The 27,403-nt window shown below is 40.4% G+C and overlaps 1 protein-coding gene across 1 annotated transcript; it reads left to right on the forward strand.

Annotated features, from left to right (window-relative positions):
- Positions 1–8,130: 8,130 nt before the first annotated feature.
- On the forward strand, positions 8,131–23,201 carry LOC124264950 (lysosomal aspartic protease-like). Its single transcript, XM_046699731.1, is given in 12 exon segments — positions 8,131–8,282; positions 13,075–13,147; positions 13,149–13,211; positions 14,780–14,903; positions 15,400–15,518; positions 16,407–16,581; positions 16,584–16,605; positions 18,317–18,439; positions 19,437–19,578; positions 20,219–20,317; positions 21,188–21,325; positions 21,328–23,201. Coding segments are annotated over 12 exon segments (1,161 nt in total). The 5' UTR covers positions 8,131–8,226; the 3' UTR covers positions 21,355–23,201.
- Positions 23,202–27,403: the final 4,202 nt, after the last annotated feature.

The following is a 27,403-nucleotide window of genomic DNA, read 5'->3' on the forward strand; positions in this document are numbered from 1 at the left end:
GCAAAACATTAACTTCAGTGTGGTATTTAGTCATTTTCAAAGGGGGGGGGGGGGGTCGAACCCCCCTCTGGATCCGCCACTGAGTAACCCATGCTTGTGGTAACAGGCGACTAACGGGATCGGGTAGTCAGGCTCGCTGGCTTGGTTGACACATGTCATCGGTTCCCACTTGCTCAGATCGATGCCCATGTTGTTGATCATAGGATTGTCGGGCCCAGACTCGTTTATTTACAGACCGCCGCCATATAGCTGGAATATTGCTGAGTGCGGCGTAAAACTAAACTCACTCACTCACTTGAACGAACTGTACTTTACGGAATCGCAAATACAAGACATCATGACTATGGCGGAATAACTTTATTTCTATTATTTTATTTAATGATAATAGAAGTTGATCAAAAACGTGTGTCGTCAGGACTCGTCAGCGAGATCAGAACCCACGATGCCTTGCCGGTCACACTATACAGAGAACAATCAAACGAACCAAACTTCGGCATGAGACCTATCATAGTTACTCCGCCATTGCGGAAGTAAGTGGGATTTTAGTGAATCGGACTGATTTTAACCAAAACGAGTGTAATTATTATGATTATTAAACACTTCAAAAATGTATTTATCTCATCATCGAATTACGATGACACTAACAACACACGCTTTTGAGTACGATGACTTTGCTAAATATAATGAATTCATTGCTTATGTATGCATACAATACGTTGTCAACTGGACTTCGTCAGTTTGAACATGTTAAGATGTTATAGGAATAAAGTATATCAAATGATGGGTGTATTCCAACGTCCATACTCTGCTCAAGTGCGTATATCTAGGATATATTCTGAAACATTAGCGGAAACTGTGGGCGGAACAACTATGTCCGTTCAGTTAAGTGGTATAGCGGCATTGTGGCGGTGCCCAGCTTTGTTACATCTCATGATAGCTTAATGCAAATACAGTTGAAATACTTATGGGACAAAGTTCAAGTTGTAGAAGAGAAACCTATCAGGGCGAGTGAGTGAGTTTTACGCCGCACTCAGCAATATTCCAGCTATATGGCGGCGGTCTGTAAATAATCGAGTCTGGACCAGACAATCCAGTGATCAGCAGCATGAGCATCGATCTACGCAATTGGGAACCGATGACATGTGTCAACCAAGTCAGCGAGCCTGACCACCCGATCCCATTAGTCGCTTCTTACGACAAGGATGGGTTGAAACCTATATGGAGAATATGGCCTGTTGTTTATTGGCCACCTACTGAATTGTCTATGGCGCAATGCCTGATGTCATTTATACTTGACAGGCGGTACTATACGTATATATGCCCCGCAACGTCCTGTTCCTCGGTCATAACAGAGGTCAACATCCATAAATTGTCCCTCTGCATGTTATTGAAATACAGATTCAGAAGGCGTTCCAGATACAAATTGGATAAAAGACCTTCCTAGACTTTCTATCCAAAGTTTTCCGTTCACGCACCGTGAAGTCTACGTAAAATTAGGCTCAGTATTATTCGTTACACTGTTATATTGAGTGTCAGTATGCCAGTGTAATGAATAATGCTGAGCCTAAGTTTACTAAGACTGACGCACCGTAATAGAATTCAAATTCTGTTCTAAGTGGCACTCAACCCATCGCGAGCATTCAAAACAACATCTACATAAAGAGAAGTATGTCTCTAGCTCTCAGTCCCGGAATAAAATTAGTATTTTCCCTTTCGCCAAGCTTTTCCAATGCAAAATTTAGCACTAATGCAAAATTTGCAAAAGTAGCAGTAGACACGCAGCGGTAGAGCGCAGGGTGCGTGTAGTAGTAGTAGTGGTAGTAGTAGTAGTAGTAGTACTAGTGGTAGTAGTAGTAGTAGTAGTAGTAGTAGTAGTGGTAGTAGTGTAGTAGTAGTAGTAGTGGTAGTAGTAGTAGTGGTGGTGCATAGTAGTAGTAGTAGTGGTAGAAGTAGTAGTGGTAGTAGTAGTAGTGGTGGTAGTAGTAGTAGTAGTGGTAGTAGTAGTGGTAGTAGTAGTAGTAGTAGTAGTAGTAGTGGTAGTAGTAGTAGTAGTAGTAGTAGTAGTAGTAGTGTAGTGGTGCATGGTAGTAGTAGTAGTGGTGGTAGTAGTAGTTAGTAGTAGTAGTGGTAGTAGTAGTGGTGTGTGCATGGTACTAGTAGTAGTAGTGGTGTAGTAGTAGTAGTAGTGGTAGTAGTAGTAGTAGTGGTGCATGGTAGTAGTAGTAGTAGTAGTGGTGGTGCATGGTAGTAGTAGTAGTAGTGGTAGTAGTAGTAGTAGTAGTAGTAGTAGTGGTAGTAGTAGTAGTGGTAGTAGTAGTAGTAGTAGTGGTAGTAGTAGTAGTAGTAGTAGTAGTAGTAGTAGTAGTGTAGTAGTGGTTTTAGTAGTAGTAGCATATGTGGTTGTAGTACGGCGGGGTAGTAGTAGTAGTGGTGGTAGTAACAGTAGTAGTGGTAGTGTAGTAGTGGTGGTGCATGGTAGTAGTAGTGTAGTAGTAGTAGTAGTATTAAGTAGTAGTAGTAGTACCCCACCGTACTGGTGCAGTAGTAGTAGTAGTAGTAGTAGTAGTAGTTGTAGTAGTAGTAGTAGTGGTAGTAGTAGTAGTGGTGGTGCATGGTGGTAGTAGTAGTAGTGGTAGTAGTAGTAGTATGTAGTAGTAGTAGTAGTGGTCGTAGTAGTAGTAGTGGTGGTAGTAGTAGTAGTAGTAGTAGTAGTAGTAGTAGTAGTAGTAGTGATGCTAATATAGTATCTACATGTAGTATTAGGAATAGTAGTAGTAGCAGTTGTAATAGGTTATAGTGGTGCTTTAGGTACAGTCCGTATATAGTAGTAGTAGAGCTGAAGGGGTCGTTGTCGGCACAGGTACTACAGATACGTACCCCAGGTACGTTTCTGTATATAGAGAATCTCACCCGAGTGTCTTTTGATATCAAATATATCACCACGAGTTGATAAAGTAACAAATATCCGAGGCTTGCCGAGGATATTTTTACTTTTATCAACGAGTGTTGATATATTTGATATCAGAAGACACGAGGGTGAGATTCTATTTATCATCAAAAATCACTCTTCATTAGTTTTCAATGAAAAATGTACATCTCTGAACACAGTACTGCCATTAGATTTGCAGTGCAGCGATGTCATAACATTGTGACGTCAACAAGTTCATGACGTCATAGCATTGTCAGGGCATTGTACAAAATCTACTGTCAAAACGATATCTCCTAGGAGATATCGTCTGATCTCACACAAGCGATATCTACTGTGGAACACAGTTTTGGATGATAAACAGAAATGTACCCTAAACAAAGTCCAAATACAGAAACGTACCCGGTACCCTAAAAGGCGGACGAGTCCATATTCCGCAACCCAAAACCGAAACCGTATGTAGTTTACGAGTCGCATTGGGCATCGCAATATAACCGTTACTGTGTATATTCGTTTTTATATAACGCAATCAAATGCATCTAATACAACAGTATGACAGTTCCGATCAAGAAAACGACACAGTGTGTATGGAATCGTCCTAGGGTACGTTTGTGTATGCTGATTTTGGCTAGGGTACATACAGAAACGTACCTGGGGTACACATCTGTAGTACCTGTGTCGACAACATTTCCACGTTTCAACATCAAACACGTGTGACACCACACAATGCGAGTCGAAACCTTGACCTCTGAACCGGCGGGCCGATGAACATGTGTGATATCCTGTAGTCGATGTACGACAGCCCTTGTGGTTATATTGGAATCATGTGACAATAAGCCCCCCACTGTATCAGTGTTTATCACACGGTGCAAAGATTGAGTCTGGCGGTTTGATTGCATTTCATACAATGTGACCGAGTGCAGACTGAAACGTGATGAGGTTTAATGAATCCTTCATGGACGACAGGTTATTGTTGGGGAGCCATTATTCGTTAATACGCACATTAATCATCTAGGTTATTTCACTGTAGGTAATAGTACAGATAAACTGAAAGTTCGTAAATATCTCAAAAGTCCTCAGTTATATATCTTATTAGTTTCTTCTGAATGCATTAAACATGACCTTAGTAATTTTGTTACATTTTGTTTGTTCCTCAATCTCGGCTTCTGATTTCCTAGATTGCCTAGAAGTTATCTTGAAATTTCAACAGACGTAATGTAAATGCTTACAAAACATTTATTAAAACTCGAAAAATACAATTACGTGTACTAGTAAATGATTTTTCCTCCACAATTATTAGGGAAACTGATCACTATCATATTACCTTCTATTATAAAAATATTCAAACTCAATAACAATTCACAGCCCCAAACATAAACAAAAAATATCTAACCAATAAATCAGAAAGCCTTGCAAAACTACATCCCTATCTATACAAAATGTGCAGCAAAACATTAGTAAACATTTGCCTACCTGGTAAATGGTATATTTGTTTCCGTTTAGAATGGGAAATTCACATGAAAACCTCACGTTACGCGTTCGGCTTCAAATGAAATTTAGAGACTATCAGTTCGGTCTAACATTCATCTAATTTCCAAACACAGTACGTTTATCTCCTAAATTTCAACTTCGTATCTTAAAATTTCAACTTAGTATCTTGAAATTTCAACTTAGTATCTTGAAATTTCAAGAAAAAAAACGAAAAAAACCCGCATGGCCCTTAAAGGCTTCCGTACTAATAGGTTTCCGTAGTTGAATACATGTCGATGTCGATTTATAATAATTGTGCGGGAGACCCATGCGAGCAGCGAAATGAACAATCCCATTTTTTAATCAATTAAATTACCACGAATGTCACTGCTGGGGGAAACGTGGCGCATATATATGCATTGAAAATTATTGTTGTCAGGATAATAGTTTATAACAGCAGTTTGCAGTATAAAATATAATAAAATGAATTATGTTGCGTTTTTGTTACATTTGAACGCTCTACTTTCCAAAGTAAAGAACAGTACGTGCAAGTAGTGAACTAAATGAATTCTGACAACTAACGCCACACCAGTCGCTGCGTTTTAAGTAAAGTTAAAAACTATAGATTACGAACATTGGTAGTGATTGATTGAAGCGTTCGCACGAGTCACTCAGAAGACCCGGGTTCGATTCCCTACATGGGTACAATGTGTGAAGCCCATTTCTGGTGTCCCCCGCCGAGATATTGCTAGAAGAGGCGTGAAACCCCATACTCACTCACCCGATTGCAAGTGAGGTAATATACATATTTAGCCATATCGTGACTAGCACAGGTAATATACGTTTCATAAAGGTAATACAGTCATTAATGGAAACAATGGCTTTGATCGTTGCAATACTCGTGTCATTTAGAACAAAAACTTACAAATGATGAGAGGTGGGACTGAATACAGGTGGTACAAGTCGTCTCAGGTGTAACCATCAGTAGTGCAAGGGACTAAGATCATATATAGCCCTGATTATATTTCTAAGTTTGAAAACACCATGCTTGTGGGTTACAGTCGGGCTTTCATCACACCATAGCTGCTACGTCGTGCTGTGACTGGAATCCTGATAAAAGCAATGTTTTAAACCATGAAGCGTGGTGGGCGAGCTGTCTAAGGCGCTAGAAGTGATCCAGCGACCATGAGGTGCCGGGACCGAGCCCACCTGTGACCGGGTGTAAAAACCTTGGAGTCCACTTTGTGTGCATGTCACAACTCCTTGTGTACAGTACACAACCCTCTGCACTTAAAAGAACCCACGAATCCGCTGGTATATGACCAGATGGTGGCCACATGGAAACGTGCAAACACCTAGTTGCGGGTACAGCAACGTGCAGTAAACTTGGACAAAGTACTGTGACTATGTGTCCCAGTCCACCCAGCTGTGAATGGGTACCTCGTAAGGATGGGAAAGCCACATTAACTCAGTGCGCCGATCCCCAGGGAGTTGAGATTGACAATAAGTTGTGCCGTTGAGACTGACATCCAACGATGGAGGGGAAAAATACCAGCGTCTTGTGCATGCACTAGTGCGTGGATATGTGCGCTATATAAATAACCTATAATAATAAAAATAATCCCATTTTAATATTTCATTGAGAATAACATATTAAGTTATAAAGATGACAGTGATATTGTAATGTAAGTATCAGGCCTACTCGACGACACTGCAAGATTACTAACAGGAAAATGTGTCAGGCATGTGTGTCCGGTTCGAGATTCTATTTCCTGAATTTCAGGACGATACAGGGTTAATGCAAGCTGGTACTAACATCGTTATTAACGGTGTGATAGCGTGAAGCCATTATACTTTCAGACACAATTAAACCATCCTCGTTCCTCCAAAGTCACATACACGATCTCTCTTCCATACGATATATGTGTAATAACCAACACTTAAACTGATTATACCGGGGTGGCATAGCCTAATGGTTATATAGCGTTCCCTCGTCACGCCGAAGACCCGGGCTCGATTCCCCATATTTCTGATGTGATATTGCACGAATATTAGGGACCGGTAATAATTTATGGCCAGGGGGCTGATGATGATTTTTATGGAGAAGCATGTACAATGTCAATGCCCCCCCAAATTTATGTACAAAGTTAGTGACCCCTGCATGTCATGTGCAAAATCAATGAAACACCCGCTCCAACATTTTTAAGCATAATTTTAAAATATTTTCTATGTACATAATTGCTGACCCCCCCTAGAAACATGTGTACAAATTTGATGACCCCCCTACCTCCCCAGAACAAAATGGGTGACAAACATCCGCCCGCCTTAAAATCATCATCATAACAACATTGGTTTGCCTGATCCCGGCTCGATCTAAATCGTTAGCGCGGTGTAACGAACACTAGTCACACTTGCTAATACATCCATGACAGTTATATGTGCATAAAAAAATATGTCAGCTTTAGGATCATGTTTTTAAAAAATAGCTTGAATGTTGTACGCAGGTCTACACGTGTGTGGATCACTTCACAAGTAACCACACCCGTCCATTGTTGTCTGAGCTTGTCATGCTTTGGTCTGTGCAAAATTCAATACCTCCGGAGGATTGTTTATTAATGCAAAGGGTCACGTGAGAAAACTCATGAGCGTCACATGATGGTTTAGGTCATCAGCCCCAAACAGTTATTAATAGTGAAACTATAACCGGAAGTGTGAAATATGCTACATAGCATACAACTAATAACTGTCAAATGGAATTGCGCAGCAGCCGGCTGAAGCTGGATTCAAGCTGATAAACGGATAATGACACAGGCTGTGGAATGAATGGGAAAACTATCCTAATAGGTTTTTAAAAGGTTTTAATTAACAATTTGCTGTCGGAAAGGTGTAAAGCTAGTTCTGAATGAGCACCAAAGTACTTTCATAAGTCAATGTAATATTAAAACGACATTATATACGATATTCTTGAAACATCACGTGACTGAAATAAGTAATCATCAGTTACCATCATTGCACGAAAATAGGTGTAGGGTAAAACAGACCTTTTCATTTGCCTTTTCAAGCTTCGAACAAACATTAAAAGTCAAAGTTGCACTCTCTAGCAGAGTTTCCCCTTGTGGTTTCTGTGGGACAAAAGCTCCCTAGCAGATTGTGCTAATCCCCTGTGTCGTTTAGATATTCCTAGATCAGCTAGTATCGAATGCTCGTCAAAATACCATCTCCTACACCTTGATGCTGAGGACAGCCGATTTCTGACACTTGTAATACCAACATCCCACTTTGTCTCTCATTGCTCAGAATATCAACCACTTGATTGACTGGTTTATTTCAGCTCGGAGATTGTTGAGTGCGGTTAACAAGTAATTCCACAACCATGTGAGGTACTTATTGTTCGTAGGATAGCTTGCCACAGACAAAGGAGCCAAACGACGCTTAAAATACACTCAGTGATTCGCTATTCGACCGTGGTAATCGATAGTGACGGCTACAGTACGTGTTGGTAGTAGAACACGAATACATGGAAGATATTTGCATTAATACTAGTCTTCATGACGTTTGGCCTTATCGTATCTAATCTCTTTGGTAATAATGTGAATGAATGACATGCGTACAGGATTAAAACTGGAAACATACATACGGTATGTCACACGATTCGCCTGACTCTCCGCATGGGTGTCACATGTCATGATAGATAGTCGTGCGTCTGATAGTATATATACCTCGGTTGCGTTCAAAACACCTGTTCCGGGGCCTACGCATAAAGCTGACCGACTGCTCGGAGCTTTTCTCAGAATCTTGTCTTGTGGAGCGAAGCGGGAAGCTAAACAGTGATGAAAACGTTTATCGTCTGCCTGGCCTTATTGGCCACTTGCTATGGACTTGTCAGGTAACAAGCCTTATCATTTTACGCAGTAGTTGGTGAAGAATAATCAGAAACTACATCGACATTTTATTTTTGTTCCGGTCAAGGATTTGCTGATGCGCTATTACTACAGCACAATGTATGCAAACAGTGGGAATACAAATATGATCAAATGTTTAGTTATTAGTAAGTATTATATTTTAATACATATAGCGCACAGTGAAAGACATACTCACTTCAACTCAGGCACAGAGTTGCCTCCCTCTGAGTGCTAGGATCCGACTATCCAACGTTCGAACTCGCAGTTATGAGCCTTGTTCTGTCAGCAAAAAAACTAGAGCTCGTGCGTTTATATTTTGCCCAACTGACACAATGTGCGTACCTGTAAATGAATCTCTGTTCAACCCAGCCACACCCATCATGCCAGCTTATTCAGTCACTCGCATGTCTTCAAGCCATCAGCTGACCCGTGAAGGTCCGGGTTAGAGTGAACCTTCAGTAACCCATGCTTGTCGTAAGAGGCGACTAACGGGATCGGGTGGTCAGGCTCGCTGACTTGGTTGACACATGTCATCAGTTCCCAAATGTGCAGATTGATGCTCATGATGTTGATCACTGGATTATCTGGTCCAGACACGATTATTTACAGACCGCCGCCGTATGGCTGGAATATTGCTGTGTGCAGCGTAAAACTAAACTCACTCACTCACTCAAGCCATCCACTAATAGACATAGATACCAAATGGAAATTCAAGGTCATTATCAGTGTATGAAATAAGCCAGAAACCCAGCTAGACATCAGGGCTGGTAAGTTCAAAATGTTACCTGCCCAAAATGGATTTAACCAGACCAGACACCAAGATATGTTGAATTTACTCAGATGTATTGGTCATCTAAAAACATTTACCAGACCATGGGGCTGGCTTGCTGTAAAATTATACCATCCGTCAGAAATCTAGCCCATCTCGGGTGGTCGGACGGGCCTTATTTACTGTCATTATAGTGTCCATAGTATCTTGACATGACAGATGACTGTTCACTGAATTAGGATCCAGTATAGTTACAACTTACATTGTGTGGCATGGTGGTTTGTGTCACCATGACCTAACTGAGAGGGTTGTTACATGTGCTGTCAACCTCAGCTTGTCCCAATATTTACCATGGTTAAACTTAAAGGCTGACTGAAGTGTAGGTAACTGCAGCAAGATTGATTTCACTTGTCTACCTATTTCCCTGTTGATTTGTCATAGGGAATATATTGAGGAATATAATTATATATTTCCTCATATAGTTTTCCTGAATTCTTCTTTTTGATTTATTTGAGTATATTTGACCTTAATAATAATAATAAGTGTTCTTGTATAGCGCACAAATCAAACTGCAAGGCAATTTCTCTAGGCGCTAAAAGATAGAGTGATCTGAAGAAAGGATTAAAGTTCATAAGCTTGTTTAAAAAGGAAAGTTTTCAGTTGGGACTGGAAAGATTCCACGGACGCGGCTTGTCGGATGTGAAGAGGCAGTGAGTTCCAGAAAAGGGGAGCTGTGTAAGAGAACTGTCTATGTCCATATGACTTTAATCTGACCTTGGGGACATTCAACTGACAATTAGAACTTGATCTTAAAAGCCGTGGTGGGACATATTCACTGAGGAGATCTTTCAGATAGATTGGAGCTTTGTCATGGAGGCACTTGAAAGCTTAGAGTGAGGATTTTATATTCTATTCTCTGTTTACGTGGGCAGCCAATGTAAAGCGTATCAGCAATGGTGTAATGTGACTGCGCTTTGTTGATCGGCAAATCAATCGCTACCGCAGAGTTCTGAATCCTCTGGAGCTTGGACAATAGATCATGGCGGATATTTACAAGAAGACTGCAGCAATAATTGAGAGATTTGTCGAATAGGTGGAGCTGCATCAAATGTCAGAAATATAATGGAAGCAATATTTCTGAGATGAAAATAGCATGACTTACAAACTGTGTGTTTCCATGGATAAATTTGAGTCTCTTCTTTCACGGAATCACTGAAAGGAATTTACCCATTTAAGACACATCCACCTTAGCAGTGCTACTGGGTGATCCATACAGCAAAACCTCGTTTGACCTTGAGAGTTATAATAGGACAGTATTTGCCCCACACTATTATTCAATTATATATATGATAATATGTGTAGCCTTGGGTGGTGATAGGGTTCCCAATTGCACAGATCGATGCTCATGCTGTTGATCACTGGATTGTCTGGTCCAGACTCAATTATTTACAGACTGCCGCCATACAGCTGGAATATTGCTGAGTGCGACGTAAAACTAAACTCACTCACTTGGGTGGTGATAACAATAAAACTAAGTTTTAAAAGAATTAGCATGCTAATATTTTAAGTTTTGACAGTGGTGTTGTTGGTTAAATTGTTCATGTTTGTTGCAACAGAACATGGGAATAAGAGGCCCATTTTTGGTGCACTTTGCTGTGATGTTTGAATATTGTTAAAAGTGCTGTAAAATCAAACTCACTAAAGAGTTGTTTTGTTCATGAACGCAATGTGTGCTTACTTTAGTGCAGAACACTACGGCACTTAATGACTGAGGTAGCATCACTAGTCAAGTGGCTCTTTTAAACCTCTGAAAATTGCCTCCAAGTTCCCAGGGCCCCTATTCTCGAAAGGATCCTAGCCCTAGGATATCCTAACTTTGATCCTTGGGTCTAGGATAGGTATCCTACCTTATTCTCGAAAAGTATCCTAGCGCTAGGATACCCTAGCGCTAGGATATCCTAACTAAGGACAAATACAAGGATAGGTTCTGACTTGTCCTAAGTCTATCTTAGTGGAAGTCAGCATGGAGTGGTTCTTGTTTGTTCACCAAAATAACTCGCCTAAATTACATTTGAATTTACAACAGCACACAGTTTTGATGTGTTGAAGAGTTTTTGGGTTTATATTATCAATTTATCGGTAATGAATAGACACATTTGTTGCGATGCACATATTCTTCAGATCTACAAAAGAAATTTGTTCAATTCTTACCTATTCTTGGCCTTTTTAATCACAACATTGCTCTTTTCAGTCACGTTGCCGTGTAATGTTAATGTCAAGGCCAACTTGATAGGGGGAGTAACTCCTGTTTATTTCCTAGGTGAATTTTCAGTTTGTGAGATGACACATAATGAGAGATCAAGTCATGATTTTCACCAAAAAAAACCCAAGCAAATAAAATGAAAATATTTTGTGCACTTATCTTATTGCTTTTTTTTTGCAGGCTTTCAAACTCTGAAGTAAAAATGTTTTCTCCTTGTCAAAGAAATGAATTTTTAAAAACTTCAAAATTACTATAATGCGATGAAAATATCGAAAATATTAACATATAGCAATACTTTTTTCCTGGAAGTATGGTGCTTCGAACAAATAGATATTAAAAAATCTCAAATCTCATTAAATATTTTAAATTTATTCAAGTACTAATTCACTCTATTTTTCTGGATACAATATGTGTATTTTAATTGTAACTATAATTAATTATAATTTCTTCTAGATCTACTAAGACCACCAAAAGCTGAATTTCATCGCTTTCAAGCTTTTTACTTCGATTTCTAGTCTTACCATTTATCTTGTAAACGATATATGTGTTTTTTTATGGAATGAATCATGGGTAATATTTAGGTGAATCCCCAACTTAATGAATATTTTTCTATCTCACCCGCACAAGAGCTCGCTATCCTAGCTAGGATCGGTAGCTCAAGTTAGGACAAGGATAGGATCATTTCGAGATTGGGTCTTATCCTAACATTCGGATGTCCTAACTCCTGTCTTAACTAGCTAGGTTCTGTCTTAGCTGGGACACTTTCGAGAATAGGCACCCAGAGCTTTGGGACACATATCTCACATTTGAATTTTTGAAAATTGGAGTGAGTGAGTTTAGTTTTACGCCGCACTCAGCAATATTCCAGCTATATGTCGGCGGTCTGTAAATAATCGAGTCTGGACCAGACAATCCAGTGATCAACAGCATGAGCATCGATCTGCGTAATTGGGAACCGATGACATGTGTCAACCAAGTCAGCGAGCCTGACCACCCAATCCCGGAAAATTGGACATTTCTTTTGTAAAAGGTTTGCATAAATACTTCTATGACTGACTGACTGAGTATGGTTTTACACCACTTTTAGCATATGCCAGCAATATCACGGCAGGGGAGAACAGAAATGGACTGACTGACCGTGTTTAGTTTACGTCGCTTTTAGCAATACTCCAGCAATATCGCGGCAGGGACACCAAAAATGGGCTTCACACATTGTACCCATGATTGGAATAGAACTCGGGTCTTCGGCGTGACAAGCGAATGCTTTAACCACTAGGCTACCACACCACCCTCAACAGAAATGTTCAACAACAAACAAAAACATTAACATGTACTATGTTTTAATCAGAAATTTAAGTAGATCATGTCATGATTACCAGTGTAGAGATTACGGGACGATGTGGTGTACACTGTAAAACCCACAGACACAATCGCCCAGACCATTGAAGAATACAGAAAGGCACTGGGCTAATAATGAAATTTATTGTGATGACATTAATTATGTTTCATCTTTTTGTTATAAGGTGGTTCTGGATGCCCTTTTGCTGTAATGATTTTGTGTGAAAATAACTTGGGACATTGTACATGTTGAAGATAAGTGATAAAGGGTCTAGTACATTGTAGATGGGTACAAATTGTAAACAGCTTAGTGATAAGACTGTGAATTGGCATGTGGGATAAATAGTGATGATAGGACATTTTGGATGCACCAGTTATGTCACTTCATATTAAACTTTCTTTGCAGAATCCCACTATACAAAATCAAGACTGCTCGTCAATCTTTGAAAGAACATGGCATGTCAATTGAGAGCCTCAGCAAGGAAGTACAGTGTCGGGAACTTGAATGGACCAGACCCTGAGCCTCTCAGTAACTACCTTGATGTGAGTCATTTTCAGGGTAGCTCCATGGTTAATGAGCCGTGTATGCTTCTGCCACAAACATAGTCTGTCACAGACCTTGAAACATTTATATCCCCAAAAGCCCATGCAAGTTTAGAATGTGGCATATTACCACAGTTTCAGGAAATGATTAAGTTTCTGGGCACTTTTTCATTTAATTTTATCATTATAATTTAGGAACCGTTTTTTTTCTGCTACGGTGTTGAGTGTTGCGATAGTGTTGAGTGTTGCATGTCACTATGATGTTGCATGTTTGGTCACTAGTGTTAGTCACTATGATGTTAAAGGTCACATGCAACCAAAAAATCAAACATAATTAAAATACAATTATCACTTATTCATGACATATAATATACATTGCTGGTTATGAAAAAACATATAAACAAAATTATAAGCGTACAATCGCAAATCAAAAGTGCAATATTGTGTACTTGGGTTTACTTCCCAAGAAACGAAGCAGCCAGGATACCGAACCCAGTCAGAGCAGGTGGGTGTGCACTCAAGTGTAACGGCTGGTTCATTTGCAGATGCCCTCACGGCTCATTGTGTGTGTATATATAGAGATGTTGGGTTTTGTAAATACATGCTCATTTTTGTGCATAACATTTTGCAATCAACAGACATCATAACATGTCATGTGTACAAGTATCACACCTGCCTGTCTGTGTAATTGCATAATGTGACAGAGACCGAACTCGGGCCATAAATCAATGCATTTTGTTTATGGTGTATAGCCTGATTGGTGTTAAGTTCAAATTGCATGTGGTCAGTGATGGCAGTTGTGTATTGAATATTGTCATTAGCAGACAGGCAGGCAGACACATAGGTGTCACAGACATTGAGTTTTGTCTGTGACAACAACATATCTATATAAGTTAGAAATTCTGTCAACGCTAAATAATGACATTGCTTTTAAGTATCGAACTGAGAAAGTGACTCGGTAAGAAGAACGTGTGGTGAAATAGACAAATGAAATTATATAAACAGTTGATCTACTGTCATAACATATAAAAGCTCGCCTGTGAAATATCAACAAAACATTAGAAAATAGCCCACACCAAAGCCTTCACCGAAAGTATTCACCGGACAACCCACTTCCAAGCTGCGCGTGAACCTATTTCACTGCACGCGACGTGCTATGAGCGCAGCCCAGCTGTTGAAACCAGTTTTCCCCGAAAAAGTCAGGAGGAAAATTAGTGAATCGTTTGAACTCCGATTTTGGCGTGGTTTTTTCATCACGTTATTTTTCAACTTTATAGGTTGAATTTGCATTTTTCATGATTTGTTTCAGTAAGTCCATATCGAAAAGTATCAGAATCTGCAAAGTCGTTTTTTATGTTGCATGTGACCTTTAAGTATTGCAAGTGTATTCCTTTGCAGGCTACTGGTCTATCAGTATCTGAACACCATCAACTTATCACTAAGTCCAGTTTGTTGCTGTGATGTGTGTTGTTGTATGGGGTTATGGTGTTGTGTGTTGCTGTGATGTATGGAGTTGCTTGTTGCTATGGTGTTATATTCCACTGCTGACAAGCATGTTTTCCTTCCAGGCCCAGTACTATGGACCCATCAGTATCGGAACACCAGCCCAGGACTTCAAGGTTATCTTTGATACTGGATCTTCCAACTTGTGGGTGCCGTCCAAGAAATGTTCCTTGACTGATATTGCCTGTTGTAAGTACCTGCTGTTTGTACATGTTGAATAGAGGCTGGAACAGGTGTCCACATGGTGTCCTATGTTCACTGTTAGATGGCTATGTCTGGTCTCATTATTGTTTTTGTTTCTGAAAAGTGATGAGGGAATAAGATGATGATAATTCATGATTCTGTGGTTTTGTTTTAAGCAATGTATGTTTGAGGCTAGTAAGTGATGTAATTATTGTTGTGTCAACTGATATAGATCTTGTTTCTTGAAGATCCTGGTTAGAATTGATCTTCAGTAATCCATGCTTGTTAGGCAACTAATGCGATCAGGTGGTCAGACTCACATGTCATCGTATCCCAATTGCATAGTTTGTTGCTCATGCTGTTGAACACTGGATTGTCTGGTCCAGACTGGACTATTTACAGACTGCCACCATATAGCTGGAGTATTGCTGAGAGCGGCATCAAACTAAACTCACTGACTTGGTCCAGCTGTGTTGGTGATATTGTGTATTTTCTACCTCAGTGCTCCACAACAAATATGACAGTACCAAGTCCAGCACATACATCGCCAATGGCACAAAATTCGCCATCCAGTATGGCACTGGTGAGCTCAGTGGCTTCCTCAGCACTGATGACGTTACAGTAAGTACAGATTTGTACGTGGAATTGGTGCCGGGGGGCAACAACATGGATCAAGTGTATAGATTCTGACTCTTAGGGTAGGGTTCGAATTCCCGAATTGGACTCAACCCAACAAAAGTATTAGAATCTGTACTTTACTGAGAAAGTGTAATCCCAAATATAACCTGTGACTCAGTGACTCAGTTGATAGTGTATTGTCATACTCTAACAGCATGAAGTATTGCTCACAATATTGATCACTGGATTGTATGGTCCATAGTGGATTATTTATAGGGCTGGCTATCGATCTAAATCATAGAGATTGACAATATTTCTTATTATTGATAAGCCAGCCCTAATTATTTACAGGCTGCATTAAACAATTAACACTAACACAGCACCATACACAACACATCATGTTATGACCTTCCATTAGCTGTTGCGTCATTGTTAGTTCACATGACACATTGTCAGGACAATTTAGTTGATGTGTCACCATTAGCAGGATCTATTCACCAGTATGCCGTTGTACAAAGTGATCTTTAGCTAAGGTGACCATAACTCCCATACCTTAACATAGACTTAAAGTAGTCTTAGCGCTAAGGTGGTTTTGTACAACGGCACCCAGGTCCATCATTTATACCATTTGGTAACTCAGCTGAATACAGAAGTACCAGGTGTCCATGGCAACCGGATTACTAGTGACACAATGTTTTGGGTGGAAGTTAAACTGTAACATCTGCAGTAGCAGTAACATGAAAATCAAGTCACTGAAAACATTGTGTATTTTTAGCATTTGTCAAACTGTACCCAGCTCTCTGGCTGGTGTTTTTTTCTGTCACTAGTGACAGTGTATTGATTGGTTCAACAAAATTACACACGCAATGTTTTCCTTTTAACCTTTTGCAGATTGGTCAGGTAACAGTGAAGAAACAGACATTTGCTGAGGCCACCAAACAGCCTGGAATCACATTTGTTGCTGCCAAGTTTGATGGAATCCTTGGACTGGGCTATTCTTCCATCTCCGTGGATCAGGTTGTCCCCGTCTTCTACAACATGGTGCAGCAAAACTTGTTCCACAGTCCATCTTCTCCTTCTATCTGAGTCGGTAAATATCCAGCAATACATCTTTTACCTGAATCTGTAGTGTCCTTAGCATTTTCCCATTTTGTCCCTCCTTCTAACCTTTTCCTTCTGCCTAAGTCGGCATGTGGTGCCCGTTTTGTCCCTCCTCCTAGCCTTTTCCTTCTGCCTAAGTCGGCATGTGGTGCCCGTTTTGTCCCTCCTCCTAGCCTTTTCCTTCTGCCTAAGTCGGCATGTGGTGCTAGCCTTTTTCCCTTCTGCCTAAGTCAGCATGTGGTTTTGTCCCTCCTCCTAGCCTTTCCTTCTGCCTTCTGGTGCCTTTTTCCTTCTGCCTGTCAGGTGGTGCCCGCTTTTGTCCCTCCTCCTAGCCTTTCTGCCTAAGTAGGCATTCTGCCCTAAGCCTTTTCCTTCTGCCTAAGCCAGCGCCCTCCTTTGTCCCTCCTCCTAGCCTTTTCCTTCTGCCTAAGTCGGCATGTGTGGAATGTGGTGCCCGTTTTGTCCCTCCCTCTAGCTAGCCTTTTCCTTCTGCCTAAGTCAGCATGTGGTGCCTTTTGTCCCTCCTCCTAGCCTTTTTCCTTCTGCCTAAAGTCGGCATGTGGTGCCCCATTTTGTCCCTCCTCCTAGCCTTTTCCTTCTGCCTAAGTCAGGCATGTGGTGCCCGTTTTGTCCCTCCTCCTAGCCTTTTCCTTCTGCCTAAGTCGGCATGTGGTGCCCGTTTTGTCCCTCCTCCTAGCCTTTTCCTTCTGCCTAAGTCAGCATGTGGTGCCCGTTTTGTCCCTCCTCCTAGCCTTTTCCTTCTGCCTAAGTCGGCATGTGGTGCCCGCCTTTTCCTTTTTGTCCCTCCTCCTAGCCTTTTTCCTTCTGCCTAATTTTGTCCCTCGGCATGTGTGGTGCCCGTTTTTGTCCCTCCTCCTAGCCTTTTCCTTCTGCCTAAGTCGGCATGTGGTGCCCGTTTTGTCCCTCCTCCTAGCCTTTTCCTTCTGCCTAAGTCGGCATGTGGTGCCCGTTTTGTCCCTCCTCCTAGCCTTTTCCTTCTGCCTAAGTCGGCATGTGGTGCCCGTTTTGTCCCTCCTCCTAGCCCTTTTCCTTCTGCCTAAGTGCCCGTTTGTCCCTCCTTCTAGCCTTTTCTGGTGCATGTGGTTGTTTTGTCCCTCCTCCTAGCCTTTTTCCTTCTGCCTAAGTGCCCGTTTTGTCCCTCCTCCTAGGCATGTGGTGCCGTTTGTCCCTCTTTTGTCCCTCCTGTCCCTCCTCCTAGCCTTTTCCTTCTGCCTAAGTCGGCATGTGGTGCCCGTTTTGTCCCTCCTCCTAGCCTTTTCCTTCTGCCTAAGTCAGCATGTGGTGCCCGTTTTGTCCCTCCTTCTAGCCTTTTCCTTCTGCCTAAGTCGGCATGTGGTCCCCTGTCTATGTCCTTATGCCTGAACTGTAACGTGTCCCTTATCCTTCTCGTTACTAAATCAGTAGATGTTCAAAGTCCATCGTTTCCTTCTGACTGAATTAATAGATGTCCCATCTGTCTTGTCCTTCTAACTGAATGAACCACAGGGAATTGTTGTATGGCTAAAAGATTTGCAGATTCATGTATGCCTAAAGTCAGCATCCTCCCACTACAATTAGACATGAAAGTGCGAAAGCGACCAATGCATAATGCTAGAGTTTCAGGAATAGTTATGTTCTAAGTTCTCATCTCGTAATGCTGCAGGACTTTGATCCCTCATGGCCGTCTGTTATGTTTTCAGTGACCCTAAGGCAAAGGAAGGTGGTGAGCTCATCTTCGGAGGTAGTGACCCAGCCAAGTACACTGGCAACTTCACCTACGTACCAGTCTCGCGGCAAGGATATTGGGAGTTTAAAATGGATGGGTAATTGGCTCTTTCATTTTACATTAATTTGTTTATATATATATATGTACCATGTGATAAATCTGAAGTCAGTGAGTTTAGTTTTAAGCTGCACTAAGCAACATTCCAGCTATATGACCGCACTAAGCAACATTCCAGCTATATGGCGACGTTCTGTAAATAATCAAGTCTGGACCAGACAATCCAGTGATTACAACGGGGTATGCACATTAAATGAAACACCGAGAAGTAGGGTATGGTGTAAGTTAACGCTCATCATGTACTGCATGTGCATTTGTATCACTGTTCCAATTACTGCGTTTACTCCCTTGTAATACAAACCAATAAAAGCGATTTGAATCTATGATCGTCTGTTAAACAACTTTTATCCTAAGTTGAATAAAATTGTGAAATTTATATGTTTAATTGGCAAGGTAAAATTATGAGGATTCGCAATCTTAATTTCACTTAATTTGATTTACTTTTTTTGTTTAAAGTGAAATTCATCGGTACGTTTTCATTGCAAACAGACTATAAGAGCGGCGTAAAGCTAAACTCACTCACTCTCATTAATCTGGCAAGTGCCATGCAGATTTTGGTCAAATACTGAATTAACAAAACATTTGTCATTAAGTTGATTAACTGTGCATCCACTAATATTTTTACCATTTATGTTTTTGATCCACTTTGTGATGAAAGACCCATGTTTTTTATATAGATATTGATTTTCAATCAGCTTGTTTTGACTTGGAACCACCATTTTCTTTGAAGCAAGTGATGTGAGAGGTGCAATCTGATAGGTCTGTTGGGATATAGAAAGGTCATAACTTGTAACAGTCACTGGTGGGGCAACAGTCCACCTTGTTTATTAAGGGCGAAGACTTGAATTTGGTCAGTAATGTCAGAAGTCTGTTAACTTTCTTACCTCAGGAAGATGCTGACTCAGTCATGCTTTCAGTTTTGGTTTGTGTGGTCTAAACTCAGACTTATATAGCTTGAATATTACTGAATATTTCAGCATCACACTGGGTACAACGACATTCTGTCAAGGAGGCTGCAATGCCATCGCAGACACTGGCACTTCTCTCCTGGCTGGACCCACATCAGATGTCACCAAGTTGAACCAGCTCATCGGAGCAACACCACTAGCCAAGGGAGAGGTAAATAGATTAACTTTTAGGATTGGTCTTTCAAATCATGTGAAAGAAGGTGTTACTGTTTACTATCTTTCTGTTTTAGTTATCATCAGTGGGAGAATAGCTGCTCTGTATCAAACTTTGGTGCCACTTAGTGTACAAGTTCAGTTTTATAAAGTATGGGCATTTGTGCAAGATCCCATGGAGATCGGGGTTAGGATTGATCAACAGCAACACATGCTTGTCATAAGAGGCGACTAACGGGATCAGGTGGTCACCCTCACTGACTTGGTTGTCACATCTCATCATATCCCAGTTACATAAATCAATGCTAATGATGTTGATCACTGGATTTTCTTGTTCAAACTCGATTATTTACAGACTGCCGTTTTATAACTGGAATATTGCTAAGTGTGACTTTAAAGAACAATCAAACAAACATTTCAGCAACTGATTCTCAATTATCCTGCTTCTGTTTTTGCCATTCCATTATGATAAGTTTCCCAGACAAATTGTTTGACAGTGATGTCACCATCTTCATCTTTAGGATTGGATAGTCAAGGATGATGTCGTCCTGTTACCATTGTTACAACAGCTCCTTAAGAAATACTAAGTCTTGTCCATATTTTAAGTTGTTGGCTACATGATGTAAATCTATACACAGTACATGATCGACTGTAACAAGATCCCCAGCCTGCCTGTCATCAATTTCACAATTGGAGGAAAAGTGTTCAGTCTCACAGGGCAGCAGTATGTTCTCACGGTAAGTATTGTCAGTGTTTAGCCCTTAGACACCAGCCCAGTGTGGATTGTAAACTTTCATCAGGGATGGTTGCTGAATCTGTGGATGTATCTTGGCCATATTTCCTGAATGTGTCTCCTTGTGGGTATCCTGCCTGACAACCATTGGTTGCATGCTCTCTGTTGCCATAACAGGTAGCATGGATTGGATCTTAAGGTCACAGTAACTTGGTTACTTTTTGTACCTTAATGGTAAAGGATGTTGATCAATATGTCACAAGACTGGTTAAATAGTTAGCTGAGTTATGTGTTCTTATGCTTCTTCTGTTATCCATGCCTTTCAATGTATTGCTTGTTGCTCTGCCTAGCCTGATTACCTCCCTTTGCTTACATACCACTTAATGTCGATTCAGTGATGAGGACTTTTTCTTCCCTTCCCTTTCTCCCTGAGAAACATCCCAGTTTGTCACTGGATAGATCAGAATTAATTATGGCATAGCTTTGAGCAGAAAAAGACAAACAACAGGAAAATATAGATTATTTTTTATCTGATTCTAAGAGGTGACAGAATGGATCGACTTAGTCGAATGTGTCTCATCATACTTTGGTTACTCACGATATCAATTACAGGATTTTCTGGTTCAGAAGTAATTATTTACAGACTACCATCACAGCTGGAATATTGATCCAGTTTTAAACAATGATAATGGTGCAGTGGTTTCTCTCCAGTTTACTGGCTACTTTAGATGTCACTCATTGCTTTCTATAATTCTGATCACATATGCATTGTGAGTACCTGAAAACAGTGAACAGATATGACTAACTCAGTCACCTTGCTATCTACTCCCTGCTTTGACCCTAAGATTACCCACAATGCCATGTACCTTTACAGGTTTCTGAGGGCGGGGTGAGCATCTGTCTGAGCGGCTTTATTTCTCTGGACGTGCCGCCTCCCAGGGGTCCCCTGTGGATTCTGGGAGATGTTTTCATTGGACCATACTACACCGAGTTTGATCTTGGCAAAAATCGAGTGTCGGATTTGCTCCAACAAGGAACTAATTGTTACTGTATGAAAATGTTTAGAATAAACTTATGTTTTCAGATATGTTGAATATTTCTAAATGAGGTGTATAATAAAGGGTGAAGTGTGAGATTATTGGTGTACCATTCATGAAAATTGGTTGTGTAAAACACAGATGTAGTTTAAAAGTCACTAATCAAACATTTTCTTTATGACAAAGTACAATGAAGATTAATAATGATTGATACATGAAAACATCATAGGGATAGAGATGTTACCAGCTTTTGTTTTTACACCTTTAATTTCAAAACAGTATAAAATAACATAATTCCTATAGTGCTATGTAGACCATGAAGTGAGAGAAGAACGAATTAAGGAAGGAAGAAATCTGTACAGTGATGCACAGCCTAATCTGTTGTGATCTGTGTTGATCAATGTGATTTGATCAAGTGAAATCTTGTCTAAAAGACCACTCAGTTTTACATTTGAAAGATTTGAAATCTTGGTGTAATGGCTAATTTGTTGATTTAATCAGAGTCTTTATTTGTTGTTGGTAATGATGTTTATATTGATGCAATGTAACCCGGATTGTAGTTTTATGTGTTGTAAAGAAGGGATGAAATCTGAAAATGTACTAATCGAAATTGAAGATGCACCTACAAAGTGTTTGGCATGCCTTTGAAAGTTTGAGCTTTTCTTTTAGTTTTAGAGCTTGAAATCTTCATACGAAATCCACTGACATTGCTTGGCTAGAGACTGACTAATATTATCCTTTGCAGGGATTGGGAAAGGCAGGGGCCATGGGCCATTTTGCACATTAGAATAAAAAATGGCCCATTAATATTTTGAAGTTTACTATTGATACAAGGGCAGTGGCCCATTCTAAATTCAGAAAATGGCTAACAATTCTGAAAATGGCCCATTGTCAAAGTTCTCTATCCCAATCCCTGCTTTGATTACATTTCTTGTAATCTATATCATTAAAGATTGTCTTTGCATGAATCTCAATAATGATGAAGAGACATTAACGACACTCTTGTGTGCCTTCTATCATCCAGTAGTATGAAACATTTGGTGAAAAATGAGGTGTTATTAACACTTGACTAACACTTGATATGGCTTTATTAATCTTCAGTGTCCAGATAATTGGTCTTGCTGGTGTATAGGTCTGTATGTGACTTAATAACATCACCAACGAACATTTACAAACTTATATATCCAGAGGATGTAATCATAATCATTTGGTATAGCCTTTGACCACCTGGTTTGGCAAACATATGCATGAATGCCTTTATAACAGAGCCTTCACTCTGTCATCATTGTCTTGTTGCTGCTTCTCTGGTGTCAGGCCTTTGCTTGACCTTTCTGCTTGGCTTATCTAATATCTTTTGTGTTGCAGTTCTTTCTTTCATCTGTTGTTGGAGCAGGAGGGTGGTTTGAAACTTTATTAATTTATTCAGATTTACATTAATTCCAGCAACTTTATCCACAAAATGAGCGGATCTAGTACAAAGTTTCAGAACAACTATGTAATCAATACCTACAAAGATCATTTATGCCTCCTTCTAATGCACCTCATGAAATATTTTCGCCAGTTGGCAATATTATTTTTAAAATCCGTTTGATAAGGTATCTGAGGCACGAGTAGCATGATTGAAGCCGGCCTTATATACTTTCAATCACTGATTTGTCTTGAACTTTCTCACCCTCATTCTCTTGCAGTAGCTTAATGTTTTTAACCTCTTCTTCATCCTAGCATGAGTGGAGACCTTGGGCACTCTTCTAATCCTCAGCATCTTGATCCATTAAGCTGTAACGGATTTTGTAAGAGTCTCTGTTGATATTTGGAAGAAAGCGCAATTCAAATTGTGTACTCAAAGGAAAATGAAACATGAACATTTACTTCTGTTCAGAGTGGGTTTTTTTTAGATGTGTTACGAAGTACTTTGAAAATATACTACCCAACTTTGGATAGGGAAAGGGAGTATCCAGATAGTCTGAATGTGACTGATAACCTGGATGTTTGATATTGGCTTGTGCAGCTATATTTTAAGTTATTGAAGAATAAACTTCAGTAGTTCTTTGTCGTTATGGAAGTATAAATGTAAAAGAACCCGGTGTGCACACTGTGTAGGTCCACACAGCCTAGATACCCTGTACTTGCCTTCCATCACACTATGAAATATTTCAGTATCCCTATCGAATGTTGAGTAGCATATATTTCCAGTTATATCTCAACATCCAGCTTAATGGATCAACACTAGTCCTGAAACATATGCTTGTGGCTGTGGTCTTTCTTGCCTGTCTGTCCCTACACTGTGGGTGTTTGTTCCCAGGTGAGTCAAGCTGGCACCACCATCTGCCTCAGTGGCTTCACCCCCCATTGATGTGCCACCACCACGTGGACCCCTGTGGATTCTTGGAGACGTCTTTATTGGACCTCAGTACACAGAATTTGATCTCGGTAATAACAGGGTTGGATTTGCACCAAGCAAATAAGACTCTGTGTAAGCTATTCCACTACTTAAAAATAAAAGTGGAGGTTATGACATCAAAATATAAATTATGTCACGGAAATGTACCTGTGTGGAAGTCTTTCATTGTGGTTTACAAACATTGTGCGAATGTAGATTTTGGCATTTGTATATTTTGTAAAATGTTGAGTGTATGGAATAAACTTTCTCTACAAAGACAAGTTTTTGTTATGTCCTGTTGGTCACTTGGTTGTTGAACGTGGAAGTAATTTGAGATGTTCATCGCAGACAGCACCTTCAAGGACACCTTCAAGTGAAAATCAATTGTGTTCCAGTTCATTCAGGACAGTGTATGCTAGGGTTGGCTTAAATGATTATCAGAAATGTCATAGATGGGTAGAATTATCAGTGGTTATTTATATGAAATTTTGTCACTATCACAGGTTACATAAACAATTAGTGATGGCGATGCAACTAGTGCCAGTCATGAGTTGTGTCCCTTCTATGTCGCTCTTGTTCACAAATCACATTCTATCACTTGTATCACATGCATTTGTGTTAAACATAATCTGTGCCAAGTCGGGGCAGTGGGATAGCCCAGTGGTTAAGGTGTTTGTCCGTTACACCGAAGTCCCGGGTTCGATTCCCCACATGGGTACAATGTGTGAAGTCAATTTCTCGTGTTCCTCCACCATGATATGGCTGGAATATTGCTAAAAGTGGTGTAAAACTAAACTCTCACTGTGCCCAGTCAAGATAATCTGATCAGTAAGCATATCTGTATTGTTATTAACTGAAAACATGAGAAGATTTAGAAGAAAATTGTAGACAGCCGTTGTCATGATGTCAGTTTTGTTGAGGAATTTTACTCAGTCCAGGATTGTTTGGTCAATGTGGAAACGTGACCTCAACTTCCCTGCCTTGGGGTGAAGATGGATCGTGTCTGGCACTAGACATACAGGGATAAAACTGACTCTTCTTGTTAAACTGTGATGTATGCAAGCACCCAGTCACATATACGCATGCATGTCTCTAAACAAGAACACTGTATCAAACCCCATTTCGCCTTACCTCCCTGTTGGCATATACCACACTAGGCTGTTGTTAACAGTGATAAGTCTCTTCACCTAGACGTGAACAGTGTCAGGTGAGCTAATGCTGTTTTGAATGGCTATTTTGGACAAATAATGTCCCCAGCAGACAGTGCTCGTTATAAGAGTGAGTGAGTGAGTTTAGTTTTACGCCACACGCAATATTCCAGCTATATGATGGCGGTCTGTAAATATCGAGTTTGGACAGACAATCCAGTGATAAACTCACTTGCTAATAACTAATCGTATCATGTGATGACATACAATCAACAACATGAGCATCGACCTACACAATTGGGATAAGATGACGTGTCAGCCAAGTCGGACAGCCTGACCACTCGATCCCGTTTGTCGCCTCTTACGACAAGCATGGGGGTACTGAAGATCAATTTGAACCCGGATTTTCATGGGTTGTTATAAGAGAGAACTAAATAGATTCGGTGGTCAGAGTTGTATGACATGTTACTTACATGTCTTTGTATCCAGATTATTTGTCATGTTATCAATGAACACTATGTGGTCCAGATCACATTATTTACAGACCACTGGCATCTAGCTTGAATATTCAAACTAATCAGTTGGGCAAACATCCATTTTGGGCAAACCACCTCCATGGTGTAGGGGTTAGAGCGGCCACCCGGAGAGCGGAAGGTCACTGGTTTGATACCCATCCGCGTCATACCAAAAGACGTTAAAATATGGTACTTGTTGGTCCCTGCCTGGCGCTTCGGCTCGGAATCAGTATGTGTCTGAGTGGGGTATTCATGCTTAACTGCGGGATGGTATCTCAGTGAGTTACCACTATAAACCAGCTTAAGTCTGGGCTAGTACAAGCAGCCACACATACACACACATGCACATCCTTAAGTACTACGTTAAACCCCATTTCACCTCACCTCCATTTTGGGCAAGTTAAAACTGTTCAGACCTTACTGCATGTCATGGGGCCACAGGGTTTTGAATCAGAATTAATATAACTCAGTGTAATTACTGGTACTAATTTAAACCCACTGCATGAAGCTGTTTAATGGGTATTAGGTGGTTGCATTGTGAGAGGGTGGTTCATGTCTTCACATCCTTGATGAGGCAATGGTGTAGCCTAGTGGTTAAAACATTTGATTGTCATGCCAAAGTCCTGGGTTCGATCCCCAACATGGGTACAATGTGTGAAGCCGATTTCTGGTGTACCGCGCCGTGATATTGCTGGAATATTGCTTAAAGCGGCGTAAAACCATACTCGCTCACTCACTCACATCCTTGAAACCATCACTGTTCAAACCATATGCTATCTCCTTTGAGATGAGACCTAGGTATTCATATACAGTCATGATGGTGAGAGAACTCATCTACAAACATTTACAACCCAAGACAGTCAATGTAAGAATTAGACTTCATCAAACAATACTTAGTAAGAGGTGACATGGGATCAGGTAATCAGTCTCTGACTTCATTGATGCACTTCCTTGTACGTCAGATGTGTACATTGATGCTCATGATGTCAGTGACTGGATTGTCTTGTCCAGCTTTGAGTATTCACAGACTGCTATCAAACAGTATCTAACAACAAATAAGCACAAATATTAATGATATTAAAGAAACATTAATGATAAGGCAAATGAATACTCTACTCTCAGTTAATTTCACCTCACCTGATCCATGGTGTTTTCAGTAAGTTGCTATACTTGCAGAAAATATTTATATCAACTACAATTTGGGGTTTGTCAGCTTTGACTCCTGCTACTGAAAACATCATGGATCAAAATGGTGAAATTAACTGAGAATAGAGTAAGTTCTCTAACGTCTTTCTGGCTTAGGGACTGCCTCCATGGTGTAGTGGTTAGAGCGTCCGCCCAGGGAGCGGAAGGTTTCGGGTTCGATCCCCGATCGTGTTGTACCAAAAGACATTAAAATATGTTTTTTGTTGGTCCCTGCCTGGGTACAACAAGGACTGGTCGGCTCGGAGTCAGTATAATGTGTCTGAGTGGGGTATTCATGCTTCCCTGCAGCATGGTATCTCAGTGGGCTAGCACTATAAAACCAGCTTCAGTCTGGGCTAGTACAAGCAGCCGCACATACACATACACACGCATGCACGTCGTCATATGAGCGAAATATTCTCAAGCATGACGTTAAACCCAATTTCACCTCACCTCTCCTCACCTTTCTGGCTAAGGAACAAAAAGTAGCCACGTCAAAAGATATGTTAAGCTGGCTGAGCTCGTTTCACAAGATTCTGGCAAAGGAGGGAAACCAGCCATGTCAGAAGAAATTCAAATGATAACTGGATTATCTGCTACTGACCTAATAATTTCCTGTCTATCCACACCTAGTTGTAATACAGCATTAACAACAAACACAGGCATACCGATCAAAGAAAGAATTTTTCCCTCCATTTGACTATCAAATCACCTTATCCAAGGGTTGTGAGAGAATCAACAATTACACAGCAAATACGATTATGTTCATTGTTCATCATTAAAGTTTTGACAGGTAAATTATTAAAAAAAACAAAAATCAGTATG

This window comes from Haliotis rubra, unplaced genomic scaffold, assembly GCF_003918875.1.
Source record: "Haliotis rubra isolate DU_JTF1 unplaced genomic scaffold, ASM391887v1 Scf951, whole genome shotgun sequence".
NCBI classification, from domain to species: Eukaryota; Metazoa; Mollusca; class Gastropoda; order Lepetellida; family Haliotidae; genus Haliotis; species Haliotis rubra.